The sequence below is a fragment of the Grampus griseus genome (genome assembly GCF_964374135.1).
Source record: "Grampus griseus genome assembly, chromosome: 8".
In the NCBI taxonomy this organism is placed as follows: domain Eukaryota; kingdom Metazoa; phylum Chordata; class Mammalia; order Artiodactyla; family Delphinidae; genus Grampus; species Grampus griseus.
In genome coordinates this window covers 100,254,638-100,275,009 of record NC_139002.1, presented here as the reverse complement: position 1 = coordinate 100,275,009, position 20,372 = coordinate 100,254,638, and the positions used below count along the sequence as shown (strand labels likewise).

The following is a 20,372-nucleotide window of genomic DNA, read 5'->3' as shown; positions in this document are numbered from 1 at the left end:
CTTCAGCTCAGAGACTTCTGCCACCCCTCCCCCTCCAGGGGCCCGTGGGACCGGATCCCTGAACCATGAACCATGCCTGAACCTGAACCATGCCTTGTCACTCCTGGGACCTTGAAGGAAGTCCCCAGGCTAGAAATCAAGGCTGCCATGGGGCTCCGGGGGTCAAGCAGTCCATGCCTCTGCCCTGGTAGGATTGTCACTGAACATTTGCTGCATTTCCCGCAGCCCTGCCACACTTGGGAAGGGTTCCCAGACTCAGGATTTCCAGAATCTACCACAAGGCTGCCTTAGATCTTCACTGGGGAGGGATACGGCCACATTCAAAGTCTCAACCTATGTTTTTACCATATACAGCTTGATGCTGGTTCCCACACCTGCTGGCAACAGCCTCTCCGGCATCCTGCCACTGGCTTTGAGGGTCTGCCGAGCCCTCAGGGTCAGAGGAACTGATGGGCGCAGCGACATCGGCCAACGTTTGTTTACAACCATCAGGGCCGTTTGACATGGAGGTGAGTGATGGCCTCTGATCAGCTTCATGGCCCCAGGAAAGTCACCTGATCCTTGGTGTCCACCTTTGTTGAACAATGACATCCCTGCACTAGGTGATCTTTAAGGGTCCCTGAGGTTTGGTCCAGGTCCTAAAATGTCAGGGTCCTGGCTCTCCACATCCAGAATGGGAGGCACTTTCCATAGCGTAGGACTTCAGTCTGTCCTGCTGGGAGGAGGAGGGCGCTCCGGTGGGCAGGGTAGGCTCTCATGGGAGCAGCTGACCCGTGAAACCCGCTGTCTGATCTGGGCTGGATGGGTAGGTCAGTGTTTACTCGCCCAGAGCATTCCAGAGAAGGGATCTCAGGCCCCATCTGGACTCAGGTCCCTCAACACTGATCACTGGTCTCTTTGTATCTTTTGGGTCCAGAACTTGCCCCACAGTGGTGATCACTGTAGTTGATCAGTGGTTCTTTGGGGGAAGGGACACGTACACTGTCAGCCGTAAGCAAAGCCGGACACTGATGGTGATAAAGATTTTATTTGGTGATAACTCCTGCATTGGGGAGGGAGTCCAGCGTTGATTAGGCTCCATGTGGATTCGCACAGTGGTGACTGGGCGATTCAAAGGGAGATTGAGGTGGAGCTTGGGGGGACTCTGGGGACTATAGCAGAGTCTGGGAAGTGAAAATACGCCCGCAGCAGGTAAGAGGGTGGGTCAGCGTCTGCGTGATTAGGCCAGCTGTGTCTGCTGGCTGGCAGTTATGGAGTTAGGTTTCTGGCCCCCCAGAGACAGGGAGACAGAGGCCCCATCCTTCCTGATGATAACATTTGAAGGAATGGCTCTTGGTCCTTGAGAGAGACACTGTAATGTGGCGGGAGATACGTGCACATCTCAAAGGGACAGAGAAAGGATTTACAGTTGTATGTTTTTAAAATAAATGTTCTATGGAAAGGGAGGTTGGGGGTCCATCCTCAGGTGCTGGCTGGAACTGAGACAGGCTGGGACCTGGGACCCTTTGCTGCAGGGCTGCAACACTTGCACCTGGATACACCTCTCCTCAGGCAACAAAATACAAAGAAACTGTATGAGACTAAAAATAACTGCATGCATGCTCGGTTATTTGTGGCAAATTCTGGACCCCAAAGATACAAAGAGACCAAAAAACCCAACTGTCACTTTTGAAGAGCCTGGAGAAAAAACAGGGTGTCGGGAGCAAAAGCTGGGTACTGCGCATGTCCCCTTGCACACAATACCACCAGAGGGGTGGGCAAAACACCTAAGCCACCCCTCCGGCCTGACCCCTGGACACACCCCTACCCTCATCCCATATGAAAAGCAAGCTTGCCCCCCTTGGGGAGCAGGCAAGCAAGGGAACCTGTGGTTTGTTCTCTCTCCCCGCTGCTGCAGCGGGGGCCCCAGTAAAGCCTTGCCTGAAATTCTTGTCTGGCCTCTAGTCAATTTCTATTCATTGGGGAAGGCCAAGAACTCTGGTCGGTAACAACCAACAGTAAATTCTTTTGGCGCCTTGAGCTTTCCCAGACAGGAACTCAGAGTGGGGCTGGGCCATCCCAGGGATGTGGTGCTAGGCTTCTAGAAGCCATGCTAGAGCCTGGTCTAGTCTCCTAGGGCAGGGCTTTGGACCGAGTAGTTCATGCCGTGAGTTTCTGAAGTTCTCAACACAGAGGATTTTCCTTCCTTCACCTTTGTGCTAGGCTGGTGGCCTTTAGATGGGAAGGGGCCCAGGTGGTTGTAGGGGAATCGATTTCCGGGTCCCTGATGTCCCGTACCCCTCCCAGGCCGAGTCCTTCCCATCCCCTTGCATAATTGTTTTTCTTCCACTTTACTAAAACCATGCAGACCCCACCTTTCCAGATCCTCCGGTGGGGAAAAACCACTGAGGCACCGACAAAGGGACAATCTGGTGACAAGGAAGTAAATGACTCTTAGATAACACATCATCTTACAAGTCGTATGGTTTCTAGCTTTTATTTTCAACAGCATCTTAACAATTAAGAAGTAACTTGATGCTAGATTGCTTTGTGATGTTTGACATCTAACTTGGACACAGTTGAAAAACTTGAGTGGCATCACTAAAAACTTTCCTTTTAGTTCCATCCAGTCACTCACATCTATAAAAATGGAAAACAACGTGCTGATGCCTGTCTTGTTTGAGCAATAAATAATACCCATCCATGGATACTTCGGCTCAACGAGAGGGAAGAAATTTACACACCCCACTAAGAGAGAGAGACATTTACTTATTTATTTATATTCATTTATTTATGCCTGTTTTGGGTCTTTGGTGCTGTGCGCGGGCTTTCTCTAGTTGTGGCGAGCAGGGGCTACCCTTTGTTGTGGTGCACGGGCTTCTCATTACTGTGGCTTCTCTTGCTGCGGAGCACGGGCTCTAGGCACTCGGGCTTCAGTAGTTGTGGCACAGGGGCTCAGTGGTGGTGGTTCGTGGGCTCTAGAGCACAGGCTCAGTAGCTGTGGCGCACGGGCTTAGCTGCTCCGCGGCATGTGGGATCTTCCCGGATCAGGGCTCGAACCCGTGTCCCCTGCACTGGCAGGCGGATTCTTAACCACTGTGCCACCAGGGAAGCCCCTCCCTACATGCTTTTATAGCAGCTTGAACAAAGGGAGGTAATTGTGGAAAAGGAACTAAGCTATATGGGAGAGGAAGGAAGGTAAGAATTACAGTATTTTAACAAGATCTGTTTGTATAGAATTCTCTCCATCTCATCTTCTTGTCTTTGACGTGAGAAGAACGTTACTTTCCTTCTGGAGTAGGAGGACATCTTTCATATGGGAGTTTCATCTTCTGATTTTCTGAAAAAGAAGGAAGGTCAGAGTGTTTTTCTTGTATTTGTTGTTTTTCAAGTGCCTTTAACTCAAAGTAATACTTACGCCAAAGTGGCAGATGTGGGGGCGGCGTATTCTGCCACCCTTCACCCCCCATGTTCACAGCAACATTATCACAATACCTATAATGGAGAAGCAATCCATTGATGGGTGTGAACTGATAAGCAAAGTATGGTCCATCCGTGTGATGGAATTCTATCCAGCCTTAAAAACGAAGGCGGTTCTGTCTCATGCTACAGCACAGATGAACCTTGAGGCATTACGCTAAGTGAAACCAGCCAGTCACAAAAAGATGAATGCTGTATGATGCCCTTGATATGCGATACTTAGAGTAGTTAAAATCATAGAGACAGAAAGTAGAATGGTGGTTTCCAGGGGCTGGAGGGAGAGGGGCTGGAGAGTTATCGTTTAATGGGTTCAGAGTTTCAATTTTACAAGATGAAAACAACTAAGGAGATGGAGGGTGGTGGTGGCTGTACAACGTTATGAACGTGTTTCATGCTACTGAACTGTACGCTTAAAAATGGTTAAGATGGTAAATTTTGCGTTGAGTCTCTTTTACCACCGTTAAAAATTTGAAAAAAAAAAAAAGAAAGGATGATGGTGGATATCAACACTAGGTTGATTTAAAAGGACGATCTAACCGTTTTCTTTTAAAATGTCAGTATTTAAAATGTGACATTGAATATGAAATGTGAGTCACATCCTGCTTCATCGGACTTTGGGTGAAACATTTTAGAAAATGACTTAAGAATGTGTGCGGGCCTGGGATGCAGCCTTCTTAAAAGCATTTCAGAGCGAGCAAACTCCCACCCTTGGGCTACATCCGACCCGGTGCTTGTTTCTGTATGGCCTGAATGCTAAGAATGGTTTTTACATTTTTAAGTGGGTGAACAAAACTACAAAGAAGAATATTTTGTGATACATAAAAATGCTATGAAATTCACATTTTAGCTCATTCATGCTAATTCATGCTCATTCATCTATGTCTTGTCTGTGGCCGCTTTCCCATCCCTCGGCAGAGTGGAGCAGTTGCGACAGAGACCATGTGGCCAGCGAATCCTCAAATATTTACTATCTGACCATTTACAGGAAAAGTTTGCCAACTGCTGCCCTAGACCGTGGATTCAGGAAAGCCTCATTGTAACTCCAGCTCTGCTCCTAACCATGGATAAATCATTTCACCCCTTCCAGCCTCAGGCTTCTCATCTGAAAAAAAAAAAATGTGCTGCTTGGACAATGGTCTCTGAGTTCTCTTCCAGCTCTAAAAATTCAAGACAGTCTGGGAGAGCAATTCATACTCAAGTGTTAATGACTGATACTTCCCAGGAGGACTTGCCTTTACACGACACCTGAAGAGACCTTAACCCAAAGGGATAAAGCGTTAATGTCAGGATTTCAGGCACCATGGGTTGGTGGTGGTGATGTTGGTAAAGGGGCTCCTTTCAGCATCACTGGATTTCAGTGCTTTCTGTGAACAAAACAAATCAATCTGCCCAGTTACAAACACTCGCCACCTTCCCCAGAGACCAATCCTGGTCCAGCCTGTAAATTTCCCGGGCCCTGTAGATGCCTCAGGGAAGGCCAGGCACAGAATAGACCAGAAACAGCACTGAGCTCTAGCTGGTCCCTGCTCTGGTGCCAGGCTAGGCGGCAGGATGGGCTCTGTCTCTGTCTATGGGAAGCTCCCCTCCTGAGCAGGCTTGCAAGGAGCAGTGGGAGGTGCCTCGTGAGTTACAGGCAGACCAGGGACGGACCACACCTGGCAGGGGAGCTGCTCCAGGTCCCCAGGAAGCATACTGTGCAACACCCCACCCACTCCAGTGAGCTGTGCACTGGGGTCTTGGCCAGAGGGAGGTGCAATAAACAGAAAGGGGCGATGGCTGGGTGTTCAGGGTCTCCCTCTGCCTCCCCCCGACTTCCTCTGGCCAGGGCACCAGCCATGCTCTGCTTGCCCACGTATCAAACGTGGCCACGCCGGCTTTTGTGGAGGGAGAAGCCCTGAGGAATCGGGAGGGGGGAGAGGGGTGCACCTAGTGCCAAGAGGGTGACAAGTTGGGGGACAAGTGGCCCTACCCCATCACAGAGGGCCACGTCTCCTTGCTGCAGCCCCAGCCGATTGTAGCTGGCTGTTGAGGTTCCAGGCCTGGCATGGCAAAAGTTTCTGATTTTTCAAAAGAAATCAGAAATCTAGAATCCTATGTGAAATCTCCTGATTTTCAAATGTTGGCGGTTCGTTTCCAAAAAGTTAAAAACACCAAGCTGGCCTCCAAAAGCACATCTGTAGGTCGAATTTGGGTTCCAGGCTGCTGGTTTGAGAATCTAAGAAGGGAAATCTGAACTTTTGGACTCAGGAGCTGGGACTCCTGTCTCAGCCTGGCACTGACAGCGCGGCCCATGGGCCTGTCACCAAAGCACCTTCTTTCCCATCTCCAAAGTGGGATCGTGGTCCCGGCCTTTGCAGGCATTTCCTGGGGTAGCACCACCTCCAGTGGTCAGGTCACATGTGTGTGTGGAAGGCCTCATGACGGTCCTTCCTTTCCTGAGTGGGAAACCTGCCAGTGTTTCCTGATGACAAGAGAAGTGAAGCTGGGGCCGGTGATCTGGTGGGTTTGAGGCTCTGCCCACCGCTCTGTTACTCGTGGCTGCTGGAAGGAAGGGCTAGACTTACCAGGGCAAGGTGCCAGCTGGCCGTCTCATTTTGCCCTTGCAGGTGCTGCAAAGGCCTGTCTGGCAGCCCTCCCCCACCCAAGGAAGCCTCTCAGACCAGAGATGATCTAAATCTCCCTGATCGAGACCCTGGGGAGGGGTTGGCTGCTGAGATAGCACTGATAACCTCGTCGCTCGGCACACACAGACTGTTTTCCGGTTTCCATGCGGGCGTATTCCCCTCAGAGGAAAATTCAGTGTCCTTGAGTCGTCTCTTCCCTGCTGAGGGTGCCCTAACCAGTGTGAGGCCGTCCGGAGGAAAGGCCTGCAGCCCCTGGCTCGGGGCCCCATCACGAGAACCTAGCGGGTGTGGATGTAGAGCAAGGCCTTGGACCCCACGATTGGATTTTTGGATTCATTCTGCTAGTCATCGGTTGGTCCCCAAGCTTCTAAATATTTTCCATCCGTAGAAACGAGATCATAACAGTAGCTGTCACGCGGGGCTGTTAGGATTAAATGCCATCATGTAGGTAAAGTGCTTGCATGGAGCCGGCACGTGGAAGGGCAGCCTTTGGAACAGGAACAGGATAAAGATTTGCCAATGGAATGAAAGCAAAAACAAATGAATGAGGAGGAACATTTGTTCTAAACCATGGGTTGTACAAGAATGATTTATCTCTGCTCTCAGTGTATGTTGAGTCCCAATGCCACGCCCCACAGACTTGCTTTCTAATTGTGTTTCATCTTCTCATCTTGCTTCATTAAGAAGTAATATGCTGAGGGACTTGGCATTCAGGAGTGTCGCTCACATCCCACCCAGGACTCTGTGCCGGAGTGGGTGGTCTCGCCCCATGAGCAGGGTCTGGGCTCACCGACAAGCCAGAACAACCCGGGGCTGGGCTGGGCCTCTCAGGAGCGCTAGCAGCTCTGATGGGGGTGTGACGGGGTGTGCTGGAGTGGGTGGGGCAGGAGTCTTCTCATTGCTTTAAATTGGGGCAGAAAGGAAGGGTGATGGCGACAACTTTTTACAACTTAATACAAAACCTTTTGGGGACACAGATGTTCGGCTCGCTGCATAAGCTATTTATAGAAACGCACGTCAAAGGAACGAGCACGACATCTTCTCAGACAGGTGATGAACCAAAGACCTTCTGATGCCGTGTAAAGGCTGCCAGTTCGATTTCTCCAAGGGCCAAAAGCTGGGCAGGGCCTCTTCATTCCATCCCCTCCCCAGGACAGGGAGAAACCACGCCATGGGAACAGGCGTGGGACCCATTTCAAGGATCTTCCCAGAGCAAGGGGCCCAGAGGGTTTCCACTTTGCCTTAAATGTATTAGTGAGACCTACTCTTTTCGCTACAGCTGGCCCTTTCGTGTTTCCATTTTCCATTCATCTTGACAGAGTAATGCTCTATGAAGTGTCAAAGAATGGCACAAGCCCACCACGCTAGGAAGGTGGGTGGCAGGCAGTGGTAGCGCCCATGCTTATTCATCCACTGATGTGGGTGATTCAGATTCAGCACCAGAGGGGATGTCTAGAGGTGTCTGCGGACAAGGAATGCAAGTGCAGAGGGCCTGAAAGGCACTCGGACAAAAGTTGAAGTGACCCCTCCCTCCTTCCCTCCCTCCCTCCCTCCCTCCCTTCCTCAAACATTTATTGAGCAGCTACTACCTGCCAGACTCTGTTCTGGGTACTGAGGATACAACAGTGAACAAAGTAGGCAAAAAAATCCCCGCCCGTGTGGGGCTGCCATTCCAGCCTGCCTCTCCTCTCTATGTGGTCCTCTGCTTGTGATGTGTAAGTCTCGTCATTCCAGGCAGGTGCCAAGATCTTTCACTGAATGTTTAACAAGTGTTTATTAGCACCAGGAGCAACTGGAGAGTCAGCACAATGTCCTACCCATCCTTGCATCCCTAGAGACGGGCAGAGAAAATGACCCAGAGTGGCCACTCATAAAATATTAATTTTTTATATATGTATATACACATATATATATAAAGACATTGGTCGGGGGTGGGGCAGTGAGGACAGAAGAAAAAAACAGCTTGAGGAACTTATAATCTTTAAAAGAAGTTTTTTACTGAAGTATAGTTGATTTACAATATTGTGTAAGTTTCAGGTATAGAGCAGGAACTTATCATCTTGATGGAGAAAATATGAAAAAATAAGAAAGTAAAATAATATAGAGAATCGAACAATAAAGTAAATGGATAGTGGGTGGTGGGGCCTGGTTTCTTCCTGCTGGAGAGGCAGGTTATGGGTGAACAGGAGGAGGCTGGAGTATCCACGTGGTACTGGATTAGAGGTGGAGGCATTAGTGTGAGCTCACGCTTACCTTAATATGCACACAGGTGGCTGCAGGTGGATGGGTTTAGGGACTTGTATATGCACACAGGTTAGTGCACACACATACAATTTCCTTGCTCTGTCAGCTACGTGAGCCTAGAGACATCTATGCTCCGGGGGCAACGAGTACACCTAGTACCCAGTGCATAGCTAAACGGGTACACCTAGTACCCAGTGCATAGCTAAACGAGTACACCTAGTACCCAGTGCATAGCTTGGTTTCTAAGATTCTTCTCCAACAAGAGGAACCAGGGCTCCTTAGTGAAGTGGCTGATTCTAGGACTGGTGCAGGGATTATACCAGATGAGCCTGGAGCATCTTATAGCCAAAAAGTGAGGAAGTGTTCCACAGGCAAAGAAACATACCATGATGGGGTCAGTGAAGCGGTCCTGGAGCCAATGGAAAGAGGCCCCCAGGGGCCAAAGCTGGCAGCTTTGACCAACAAAATAAAGCAGTGTTGGATTAGAGTCCAAAGGAGAAGCCCATGAACCCACACTGACAGAAATAAATGATCGAGTAAATAAATAGAGGAAAACAGACAAATCTCCCATGCAGAAAACGTCCACATAATTTATGAAGATACTTCATCCCCAAGGGGGTGAATCCTTCCTCCCCGTTCCTTAAATGTGGGCTGTGCATAGACGCTTCCTTCCAAAGAGGAAGGTATGGAAAGGGGAGGAAAGAAGAACTTTACATGGAGAAACCTGACAAATACTGCTGCAGCCGGGTGATCAAGGTCAACGTCAGCAGTGATAACAGTCGTGATGATAGATGGACCGTTGATGGAGTGGGGCGCACACGGCCCTTTACCTCTGTGGTCTTCTTCTCCCAAACCCATAACCCCACTCTAAGCATGAGAAAAACGAAACACCACAATTGAGGGTCATTTTACAAAGTACCTGACCAGTATTCAAAACTGTCATTGTTATCAAAAACAAAGTCTGAGAAACTGTGAGAGTCGAGAGGAGTCTGAGGAGACATGTTGGTTCCATGTCATTTGGTATCTTGGATGGGGTCCTGGAACAGAAAAAGGGCATTAGGTAAAAATTAAAGAGATCTGGGCTTCCCTGGTGGCGCAGTGGTTGAGAGTCTGCCTGCCGATGCAGGGTACACGGGTTCGTGCCCCGGTCCGGGAAGATCCCACATGCCGCGGAGCGGCTGGGCCCGTGAGCCATGGCCGCTAAGCCTGCGCGTCCGGAGCCTGTGCTCCGCAACGGGAGAGGCGGCAACGGTGAGAGGCCCGCGTACCGCAAATAAATAAATAAATAAATAAATAAAGAGGTCTGAATAGCATGCAGACTTTAGTTAATAATAATGTATCAACATCAGCTCATTAATTGTGATACATTTGGCATGCTAATGTAAGGGGTTAATAAGAGGGAAAGCTGAGTGTGGGGTGTAGAACTCTGTACTATCGATGCAATTTTTCTGTAAATCGAAACTATTCTAAAATAAAAAGTTAATTTTTAAAAATGAAATATGCCATAAGAAAAATGGGAAGAAGCCTTGCTTGTAACCTGAGCAGAGAGCAGGCCAGACCTAAGGAACTGGAGGAGCAATCAGCACAGACGCTACAGGCTGAGCTGGCTCCGTCTTCCTGGGTGTGATGGACTGGCGGCTGGGTTCTGCCACCTCCTTCCCCTCACACTGATGATGTTCCCCTGTTTTCACCAGCCTGAGCTGCCCCCGCTGTGTGCCCGCTCCCGGGCACCTGCTAGCCCTGGGTCGCCACCTCTGGACTCCAGGGAGCCCAGGAATGTTGGGAATTCAAGACGTGAGCTCTGCCCGGACACACTTCCATGCCAGGTTCCCCTGTAACTGTCTCTGCCCAGCTTGTGAGCCTCCTGAAGGCATCGACCCCATCCTCTCTCGGTTCCAGGGCTCCCAATGGGCCCGGCCCCAAGGGTGCCCGTTAAAATGTCATGAAATGAACATCCCTGAGCTCGTAGCCGTAAGACAGGACTCCAAACACCATCGGATCACACAGTGAGAAAGGGATGCTCTTTTAAACTCTGTGCCAGCCTTACTCTGACATCAAGGAGAACGTCTCACTCCCACCGTCGCCCATCCCCACATGTAACCAAGAACAGGTGGGTCTTAGGCCAATGTACGTAGCAAGAGTAAGAACATTGCTTTATTTTAGAACTGCCTTCAATTTGTAGCAAGTGATACTGGTTTTCCATTTAAAATAGCAACGATAAAGTTTCCTTTAAATGTGTTTTAAATTTTAATACAATTTCATACTTAGAGAAAAGTTGAAAGAATAACACAAAGAATTCTTGGATGCCCTTCATCCAGATTCCCCTAGAGTTAATGTTTTACTGCTTTTCCCACTCTCTGTCTCTCTTGTTTGTCTGTCTGTCTGTCTCTCTCCCCTCCCCCTTCCCTGGCCCCACACGGATTATTATTATTTTTTTGTGTGTGTGTGGTACGCGGGCCTCTCACTGTTGTGGCCTCTCCCGTTGCGGAGCACAGGCTCCGGACGTGCAGGCTCAGCAGCCATGGCTCACGGGTCCAGCCGCTCCGCGGCATGTGGGATCTTCCCGGACCGGGGCACGAACCCGCGTCCCCTGCATCGGCAGGCAGACTCTCAACCACTGCGTCACCAGGGAAGCCCGGATTATTTTTTTTAACCATTTAAAAATAGGCTGTCCCTTCACTCCTAAATACTTTCATACTTCAGTTGTAATTCCTAAAAGCAAGAATATTTTCTTACATAGCTATAGCACACTTAACACTGATACAATACTATTATCTGATCTGCAGACCTCATTCTAATTTTACCATCTGTCTCAGTAATGTCCTTCATAGCAAAACAAAATCCCAGCTCATGCCTTGCATTCAGCTGCTGTGTCTCTTTTGCTCCTTTAATCTGAACAGTTCTTGAGTCTTTGTATTTTGTGATAATAGCATTTTTGAAGTGCATGCTAGATATTTTATAAAATGGCTAAGATTTCTTTATAAATAAAGTTTAAAAAACATGACTCTACTTAAAGAAAAACTATTAAGTAAGCAAGAGAACAAATCTTTCACAGATAAAGAAAAGAAAAGCACACAGAAAACCGAGGTTTGAGAACTGCTGGTTTAAGTCAACTTCATTCTGGGGTGGTCAGGGCTGGCACGCTGGGTAAAGGATGGTGGGTAAAGCGTGGGACAAAGGCTGTTCCAGACTCTGGGTGTGAGCTCACCCTCGGGGGGAAGGGAGTGGGTGCTGGGTTTCTCCTGGGTGCTGGCGAGTGGCTGGGAGGAAGGTGTGCTGTAGTGTGGGTCCACGGTGCATGCAAATCCCAGCTGTGTAGGTCACCAGAGAACAGGCCATAAAGTCAGGGATGGAGAAGAAAGCCTGACAAAGCAGCTGGAAGACTCGTGTGTGGACGGGAGAAGAGGTGAGTTTCCGGAAGTGGGGGATCTCAGGATCCTTACTGGGCAGGGCTCCAGAGTCCGTGCTGTGGCCGTCACCCGAACGCTCTGGGAGGTTCCCCACAGCCGGAGATGCAGGGTGATTAGCCTATCTCTGGCCCTATCCCCAGGATAGGTGGCCTGGGAACTGACGGCCAGGAAGGTCTTCTGTGGCCCTGGACCCCGCAAGGGCCTTCTCGAGGGATGGGTTGCTCTTGCCAGAGGGTGAGTGTGGGCATGAGCCAGGTGGTCCACAGGGAGCCAGGCCTACGTCTTGGGGCTGCTGGGTGCCTGTAATGCACGAGGACAAGAGCAGAACACAGCAAACTTTGGGAAGTCAGGGCCTGCCACAGAAGGGGCCACGGGGCTGGAGGAGAAGAGGGTGACCATCACAAGGGTGACACAAAGGGTGTCACTGTGTCCAGGTTGCGCAGAAGAGCTGGGGTAGTGGTGGTTACTGACCCCTGGGTGTTGCAGCATCTCATCCTCAGATGAGAGCCACCTCCTCTGGCCTCCATGTGGGGCTTGGGAGTCTGAGTGAGGCCCAGGGGAGGGGTGGCCATGCCCCAGAGGGGAGACCGGGATTTGCTGGACTCTCGTATATTCCGGAGGGAGAGCGATACATGGCCTGGGGGCCGTGGGGGACAACGTGCTCGTGAGTGCAGGACGTAGATCATTTTTCTCTGCCCGCCGTGTGAGGGTGGAGGGGAGACTGTGGGCCTAGCTCTGCTCAGCCTGGAGGGCAGGAGGCCTCACAGGCAGGGAGGGTGCTTGGGAACCAGTCCCCCAGAAGGAAGCTGAATGTCCAGCAGAACCATGGCCCTGGGGGGCAGCTGCCCCTGCCTCTGCACTTGTGGGTGGCCGGGTGTGTGGGCCGGGGGAAAGGGAGCCAGGAAGGGGCACCTGCCTTCAGCCAGGATGGGCTGCGGTCCTTGGGTCGGGGTGGGGGAGGAATCCTCCCCCAGGAAAGGATGCATCTCGATCCTCCCTCGGCCTCCGTCCTATCCCCGTTGCTCTCCAGCATCAACCTTCCCATTTTCTTTTCTGTTCCTCTTCCCGCGTGCTGTGCGGAGCCCTGCTGACTGGCTGAGAATCCGGCTCCCAGGCCGCAGCTGGGTGACCTTGAACTAGTTCCTTGACTTCTCTGGGCTACACTTTTCTTACCTGGAAAACAGTGGAAATTAGGATAGCTCACTGCCCTAGGAGGGTGTGAGGAGTAGGTGGGGCCACAGGTGTGAGGGATGCGGGACGGCGCCTGGCTCGGGGAAGCACAGATAAAGGCGGCAGCTTGGTGGGGCCTTGCTGTCTGTTCCACTGTCTGCTCAGACCAGCCCTGCCTCCGCTTCTCCGCCTCTGTCTCATGACGCACCCTCTCTCTCCTCTCTCTCTGTCTCTCTCTTCTTTGTCTTCCTCTGTTGCTATTTTGGTCCTTCCTCGGTGCTGGCGGCGAGGGATGAGCCTCTTTTCATGTCAGGATGCAGAACCCCGTCAAACTGGTAAACAGCTGAAGGATGTGGTGGGAGATGAACTTTCCACTGAGGCTGCTTTGAACTCATCCCTTCCTTGATGGGTCTCCCCAGCTCCTCCCCGCTTTGGAGACTCCATCCCACCTTCGTGAAGTGGGGACAAGGGCCTGGGGCCACGGCCAAGAGGCAGCTGCGTCAACTGGCCACACAGGGCTCCAGTCCCATCTGCCCGGCTCCAGAGCCTCCGAGAGGGTCTCAGGGAGGGGCGGAAGTGGACACCACAGGTGGGGTGACAGGGAGGGACGGGGAGCTGAGCGGCGGCTCGGCGGATGTGCCTCGGAGGCGAGGCTTCTAGCGGAAAAGGTACCAGGAGGCGGTGCCCCGCCAGGGTTGGGAAGCCTGAGCCTGTGCCGGCCGGGAGTGGTCTCAGAGCCTTGGAACCACGCCAGCGCGGCCCATAGAGCGGACAGGAGCCGGGGACCCTGGTGGGGTATCCTGCCCTAGTCTCCTGCTGGCCTCATCCCTGGCTGACCCAGATCTGGAGGCCACAGAACTGTGGGCCTGAAGAGCAGTGAGATGCTCGGCTAGGCCTTCCGATTTGTAAGCGCAGAATCGAGCCTTGAGTGTGGACCCGACCACTTCAGGAGGCCGCGGGGAGTAGCAGCAGGGCCCGGCCACACCATGATGAGCTGGCAGCTACGGGAGAAACTCAGAAGCATCCCGAGACTCAGTTTTCTCCACCATAAGACGGGGACAATAATAACACCTCACAGGACTGTTGTGAGCACAAATGAGGCGGTACCTGTGTCATGCCCAGAACGGTGCCTGACGCGTTGTAGGGACTCAGGGATGGAAGCTATTATTAATGTCACTGTCCTATTACCATCGTGGCTGGAGGCTGCTGTGTTGGGAAATCACCTCCCATGTATGTGATCGCCCTCCAAATCTTAGACTCATTCCCCATTCTCCAGTCCTGGCCACCAGTGTTCCATGGCCATCGCCCAGGTAACCTTCCTCAAATCCATCTCCACTTTGCAGCAGAGATCTTTCTCGAGCATCCATCTCATCAGATCAGTTCCCTGCCTTAGAAACTACTCATGACTCCCCAGTGTCTCTAGAACAATGACCAAGCTCCTGGGAAAGTTTCACAGACCCTCTGAGATGCTCTCAGTGACCTTTCCCACTTATGCCCTCCCTGCCCAGTCCCAGGCTTCAGCCAACATACACCACACAACTGTTCAGCAAACTCCTATACATCCTTCAATAGCCTATTCATTTGTTCCCTTTTTGTCATGCTATCTCCAACAAACTCTGGCAGTTGGTGGCTTCTTCCCCTCTGTCCACACAGCACTCTCTACAATGTGCTGGAGTCCTGAATGAGGCAGAGGTTACGTGCTTGGGTAGCACATGGGACAAAACTTGAATACGGTCAATATTACTTTTGAAAATCCCTTGAGAGGTGTAAAGAAGCAAGGCGCCTGGGAATGTGGATAGAATGCCCTTTTTTGTATAAGGATGGGTGTGGGGGGGAAGCAAGAGGTATTCCTATTTGCTGGTGTTTGCATCAGAGAAATAAGTGTTTACTTGGGGATGGGGAAGAGAGGGGAGAGGGTAGATGGGTGGGTAACAAGATTTTAATGATATACGTTTGTATGTTTGGAGTTTTGAAGCATGTGAACATATTTACTATTTAAAAGAAGGGAGGAAGGGGGGAGGAAGGAAGGAAAGGAAAGGAACAAAGGAAAGAAGGAAGGAAGGAAGGAAGAAAGGAAGGAAGGAAGGAAGGAAGGAAAAGAAAATGCAAGCTCCTTATGAAGTCTCCTGTATTTGAGTCTGTCCTGTGCTGCCTCCAACCAGATGTTTCTCCCTCCAATGTCAGAGCAGCCAGAAGAAGCAACGGGTTTGTGTTTCAAGCCCATCACATATGAAAAATGTGAATCATTAATAACCAAGATCCCACCCAGTGTGGTAAGATGCCCACTCAGTGAATGGTTCTCAGGGTCTGAGGGAACAGAGTCCCGGCTCCCATCTCTCATCTCTCTTCCCGGGTGTTTGTTCACTGAGGGGTATGATGGGCTCAGTTGTGCTTTTTCTTTCTCTTCTGCGGCTGAGTAGATACACTTAAGTTCCTGTGGTTTAAATATGCCCATGATGCGCCCCCACCGTTCAGTGTGGTGGTTTCACATTGGGCTTTGGAGTTAGGTAGAAAAGTTGTACTACTTGCCAAGCTGTGTGACCTCTGGCTAGTCACTTAACCTCTCTGGGCCTCAGTTTCCTTATTTATAAATTAGGGATGATACTAACTTCTCAGGGAGCTCTTTTGTGGATTATAAGAAATAATACATGCCTGGCACATAGTAATTGCCACTCACTGTCATCATTATCACCATCGTGGTCACCACCACCACACCCATGGAACATATTGCAGTTACTGATCTTTGTATCTGTCTCCCGCAGGGAAGAGCCAGGTTTCATTCCTCTCCGTGCCCCAGGGCCAGCATAGAGCCTGGCCACATACAAGTGCCCAGGCAGTGAGTTATCCCATCCCTGAATTTAGCATCTGAGCACCCAGAAGGTGCCTGTGCTGTCGGTGGACAGACAGGCTGGTGTCTCCAGACCTCAGAGCTGGCTGGGGCTCTGTACCCAGCAGTGTAGCTCCAGTGGGCACAGGGACAGGGATGGGTTTCCACTGGAAGTACCATGGTTAACGCTCAGACTCCAAAGCCAGACGGCACATATTAAAATCCCAGTGTTGCTGCTTTTTAGCTGTGTGACTTGGACACTTTACTTAACCGCTTTGAGCCTCAGTTTTCTCACCTATGAAATAGAGTTGGTGTGAGAATTGGCTGTCCTCAGCCTCTTCTCAGGCTGGACCACCCTTTACCTTGAAAGACACCTGGTTTCTTGCTCTGTCTTTGCTTACGCTATTCCTTCAACTTGGAATGCCCATCTCTCTCCACTCCCGTAGCTAACTCCTACCTACCCTTCCCGACCCAGCTCAGGCATCACCTCCTCAGGAAGCCTTCCAGGATGGCCTGCCTCCAGCAGGGTCAGGGGCTCTTGTGGGCCCCACGCATTCCCTGTGTTTCGTTCTCTCACTGCACTCGCAGAGCCGGACAATTGCTGAAGCGCCTTCATTTCAGATATAGCCCCTCCCCCATATCAGTGTTTCCGAAATCGGGGTTCAGCTGCCACATCCATTTAACGTCTTTGTGTTTCCTCTCCCAGATCACTGAGGCATATATAATGCAAGGTCTCTAAAGAGTGGAGGGTAAGCGCACCGCTTATGACTGTAACTCCCCTGACGGGCTTCCATTCCTTCAGGTCACAGTGATGTCATTCATCCCAGCCTCTCCAGTCCCAGCTCAAGGCCTGGCTCTGTAAGGAATGGTCTGAGCGCTCTGGACGCGTAGAGATGCGGGAAAGGTCTTTCCTGGGAGCAGCTCCCATCACCAGGCCCAGGAGACCTGGCAGGAGACCTTGTGGTTCAGGATGCCAGCCCTCAGAAAGTCCCCTGCCATGTGTGACCCTGGTGGTCCCAGGCTGCCTGGGGGCTGGGAGGGAGCAAGGGAGACATGTCTCAGAGTTTCCCCAATTTCTGTCAGTGTGTATGGAACAGAGGGGCCCAGGGATGGGGTGGTGGCTCTGGTGAGAAATGAGGGAGAACTCAGAGGGTGTCACCATCTCCCTGTCTGACTCCCAACGGGCAAAGGTGGGGAGGGGTAGGGCCAAATTGTGAATTGGCTACTAACTCTCTGAGTGACCTTGGACAAGTCCTTTCCCCTGCCAGGGCTCGGCGTCCTCCTCTGTAAAATGAGAGTGAGACAAACCTCCTCTAGCACCAATGTGCTAAGACCCCATGAATCGCTGTCTTCTCTTCTCCCCTTTCTCCTCTTACGGAGATCTCTTGCCTCTACTGATTCATCTGCCAATGAGAGGGAACACTCATTGCCAAGCCTCTAGCCCACTGCTGTGTGCACTTTACGGACAAACTTTATAGCAAAGGCTCAGAGATGTAGAGTGACTTGCCGGAGACCACACAGCCAGGACAGGGTGGAGCCGGGATTTCAACCCTGGCTGTCTAAAAAAAAAGGCTTTCCACAAATCCCACAGACCCTGGGAGTCTGATCCCGCCCACCCCAGCACTAGCTCCCCCCCTAGGAATCCCCCGCAGCCCCATGAGGGTTCAGAGGGCCGGAGGAGGGGGCCCCATCACAGGGCAACCACATCCTGTGACGGTTGCCCTGGGGAATGCCAGCTTTCTTTGCACCTCTGGGAGAGGTGAACGGAAAACAGGCCCCGCTCAGCCGCTCAGGGCAAGATCCACTGAGTGGCCTTCTCCACCATCCCTGGCTCTGGGAGGGCTCAGAGGAAAGCTGACCCCCAGCCTCCTCCCTGCAGGCAGAGCTGGGCATGGGCTGGTGCAGCTGGGCTAAAACCCCAGCCTCTGAGCAACCTGGGATCGAGGCCTTTTCCAGGCAGGCCTGAGATAAAATCTACTCACCCTGCCCTGCCTCAGAAGCTTATGGAGGCCCAGGTCAAAATGCATTCAGCGCAGCAAGGCTGGCCTCGCTGATCCAGGGCGCACTGGCAAATCAGGAAGGGGATGCTGAACTCACAGGCATCTGTCCATCACCTCCAGGAGGGCAGGCCCTGTGCCTTCCTGTCGCTGCATCCCCAGCATGTTCCATGGTGCCGGGCCACAGTACTCAATACATTTCCAATTCACCCTGACGTTTGCACCTCGATGGATAGAGCTGCCTCCAACCCAACACACACACAGACACACACACACACCGACACACACACACCGACACACACACACCGACACACACACACACACACACACAGACACAGACACACACACACACACACACACACACACACAGAGGCAGAGCCTGGGTTCTGTGAGTTCAAAGACTTGTCACTCCACCCCTGGTTTCATTCCGCAACTGGTTTAATCTCGGGATACTCAGAGCAAGACACCAGAAGCTGGCCCTGAGCCCTCAGGCCTCTCCCTGGAGGCTGCCTGGGACACGTTTATGGCTCTAGGAGTGACACTGATATTTATGTGTTCATCGGGGAGGAGCCCATACATCCAAGCAGACAGCTGGGGACTCGGGGCTTAGTGCAGCCTCTGGGCCCCTCCTGGAAGACATCTCTGTGCTTCTGCCCCACGGGGACGGAGCCCCACTCTGGGTCTCTGGCGGGGCTGGATGGGACCATCCTTGTAAATCTTTGGAAGCTCAGAATAAGGATTGCTGCCCGGGAATGGTCACTGCAGATCAGGGCTGTGTCTCTGGTGGGCTCCGAGGCTCTCTAGAGGCAGGGCTGGCCTCCGGCCCCGGGTGGTCGACGGGGGGCAGCCATCCAGCTCCCTGTCCCATCCTGGGCTGTGCCCAGGAAGGCTGGACTCCCTGCTGGGTGCAGGTACCAACCTGAGCTTAGCCTGGGTCAGCTGGCGGCTCCCCCCAGCCAGCCCTAGCACCCACCTGTCAGACCAACAGCAGTCCAACGGCCCCTGCACATGGGGCCTCCCTGCCCCTCGCAGAGCTCCTCTGGGCCCTGAGCTGTCAGAGACTCAGGCAACCAAAGCCTCAGACACATGAGGGTCGGAAGGGGCCTCAGGAATCTCCCAGTTCAAACCTTCCACGCGGGCTGCCGAGCAGTGGCCTAGACTCTGCCGGTTCACCCCTGAGGCAGACAGCTCGGGCCCTTTCAGAGGCAGCACCTCTTCCTCAGGGCTGCTGTTTGGGGCTGGGGGAGGGCTGTGCTGGCAGGTCCTGTTGATGGATGGCGGCTGGGCCATACTAGGTGTGGAGGTTCCTTTCACGTCTCCAGGGGAGGACTCTCAGCTCCTGGGGCATGAGGGGGAGGGTGGGGGGAGGGCAGGGGGAGGAGCCGCGCCGGGCCCAGGCTAGGCTGCTCCAATGTCATCATAGTCTTCATTGGAGGAGGAGTCAGGCTGGGGAGTGAGGGACCCTGTGCGGTGGGAGACTCAGGTCAGTGGGAGGCCCAGTCATTGCGCCCGCTGAGCAGGGACAGAGCTGAGCAGATCTGGGTCCACATTCCTCTCCCCCGGGATGCTGTGTGAGACCATCTTATAATCTTGTTCATGGCTACCTCCTTTGCTAGAATGTCAGTTCTGAAGGCAGAGCCTTGTCTGTGTAGTTCAGGGCTATAGTCCCTGAGTGCTGGGACCCCCTCTGCTGCCACCAGCTCCCCCAAGGGGCCATCTGGCTGCTTCTGCTTGAATGCCTCCACTAATGGGGAGCTCACTTCTTCTCAAGGCATTCTCTTTGAATCTTTCTCTGCCCCACCTACATCCATTTTCCCTACCTCCCTATATTCTTGTTTGCTTTAAAAAATCCCGTTACTTCTCTTTTTTTTCCCCCATGGGCCAATGTATCCAGAGCTACCCCACTCATCCACCCTCCAGTCCCTCTCTGTGCCCCCTCCCCTGCCCCTGGCACCTGGACATCCAAACTGCTCAGCAGATGGGAGCTGGGGCGGCGGCTGGAAGTTCTGGTACCACTCTCCGGAGGAGGTGCTGGAGCTGTCATCAGCCGAAGGCCCTGCTGGAAACCCCCAGAGCCAGTCACCCTCTGCCAGGCTAGTTCGCAAAGTGCCAGAGCTGGGAGGCCCTCAAGACTCAGTAGAGTCAGGTCCTTAGCTTGACACCTGAGGAAATGAAGGCCCAGAGAGGGGAGGAGACTTGTCCAAGGTCACACAGCACGTGGCTGCCGAGCTGGGACTAGAGTCCTGAACTCAGACTGGCTCAGGGCTCCCAGCTTTACGCTTCCTCTGGCCAGGTCGGCTACAGGATGGGAGGCTGGAGCTGGCACACAACCCTTCTGGGCCCACCTTACCTGGAAAAGTTGCCTGGGAGCCAGCCAGCTCCAAGTTCAGGGGCTGCCCCAGCAGGGGCTTCCTCTCTGAAGAAAACACTTGAGAGTTCCACGGAGGCAGCCTGCTGCCAGGGCTATTACAGCACCCCTCCCCTGAAGATGTGCTGGAGCCGCCCTTGCTCCTTGGGTGGTGCTGAGGGCCCGTGGAGCGGGGGTCTGCAATGCAGTGTTCAGGGTTGGCAGGTGGGACCCGGGAGGCATGCACCTCTTCGAGTCCTGGGCCTGAAAGACAGAATCATGATAAAGAAGATG

At 52.4% G+C, this 20,372-nt stretch overlaps 1 protein-coding gene across 1 annotated transcript in view; it reads right to left on the bottom strand.

Moving 5' to 3' along the window:
* Positions 1 to 19,129: 19,129 nt before the first annotated feature.
* CD6 (CD6 molecule) overlaps positions 19,130 to 20,372 on the bottom strand; it is a gene marked incomplete at both ends in the record, with an annotated part of 40,270 nt that continues 39,027 nt past the window's right edge. Inside the window, 3 exons of the mRNA XM_082661265.1 lie at positions 19,130 to 19,194; positions 19,686 to 19,790; positions 20,082 to 20,342. Coding sequence (XP_082517391.1) covers positions 19,130 to 19,194; positions 19,686 to 19,790; positions 20,082 to 20,342 — 431 coding nt within the window. The remainder of the gene's footprint in view (positions 19,195 to 19,685; positions 19,791 to 20,081; positions 20,343 to 20,372) is intronic.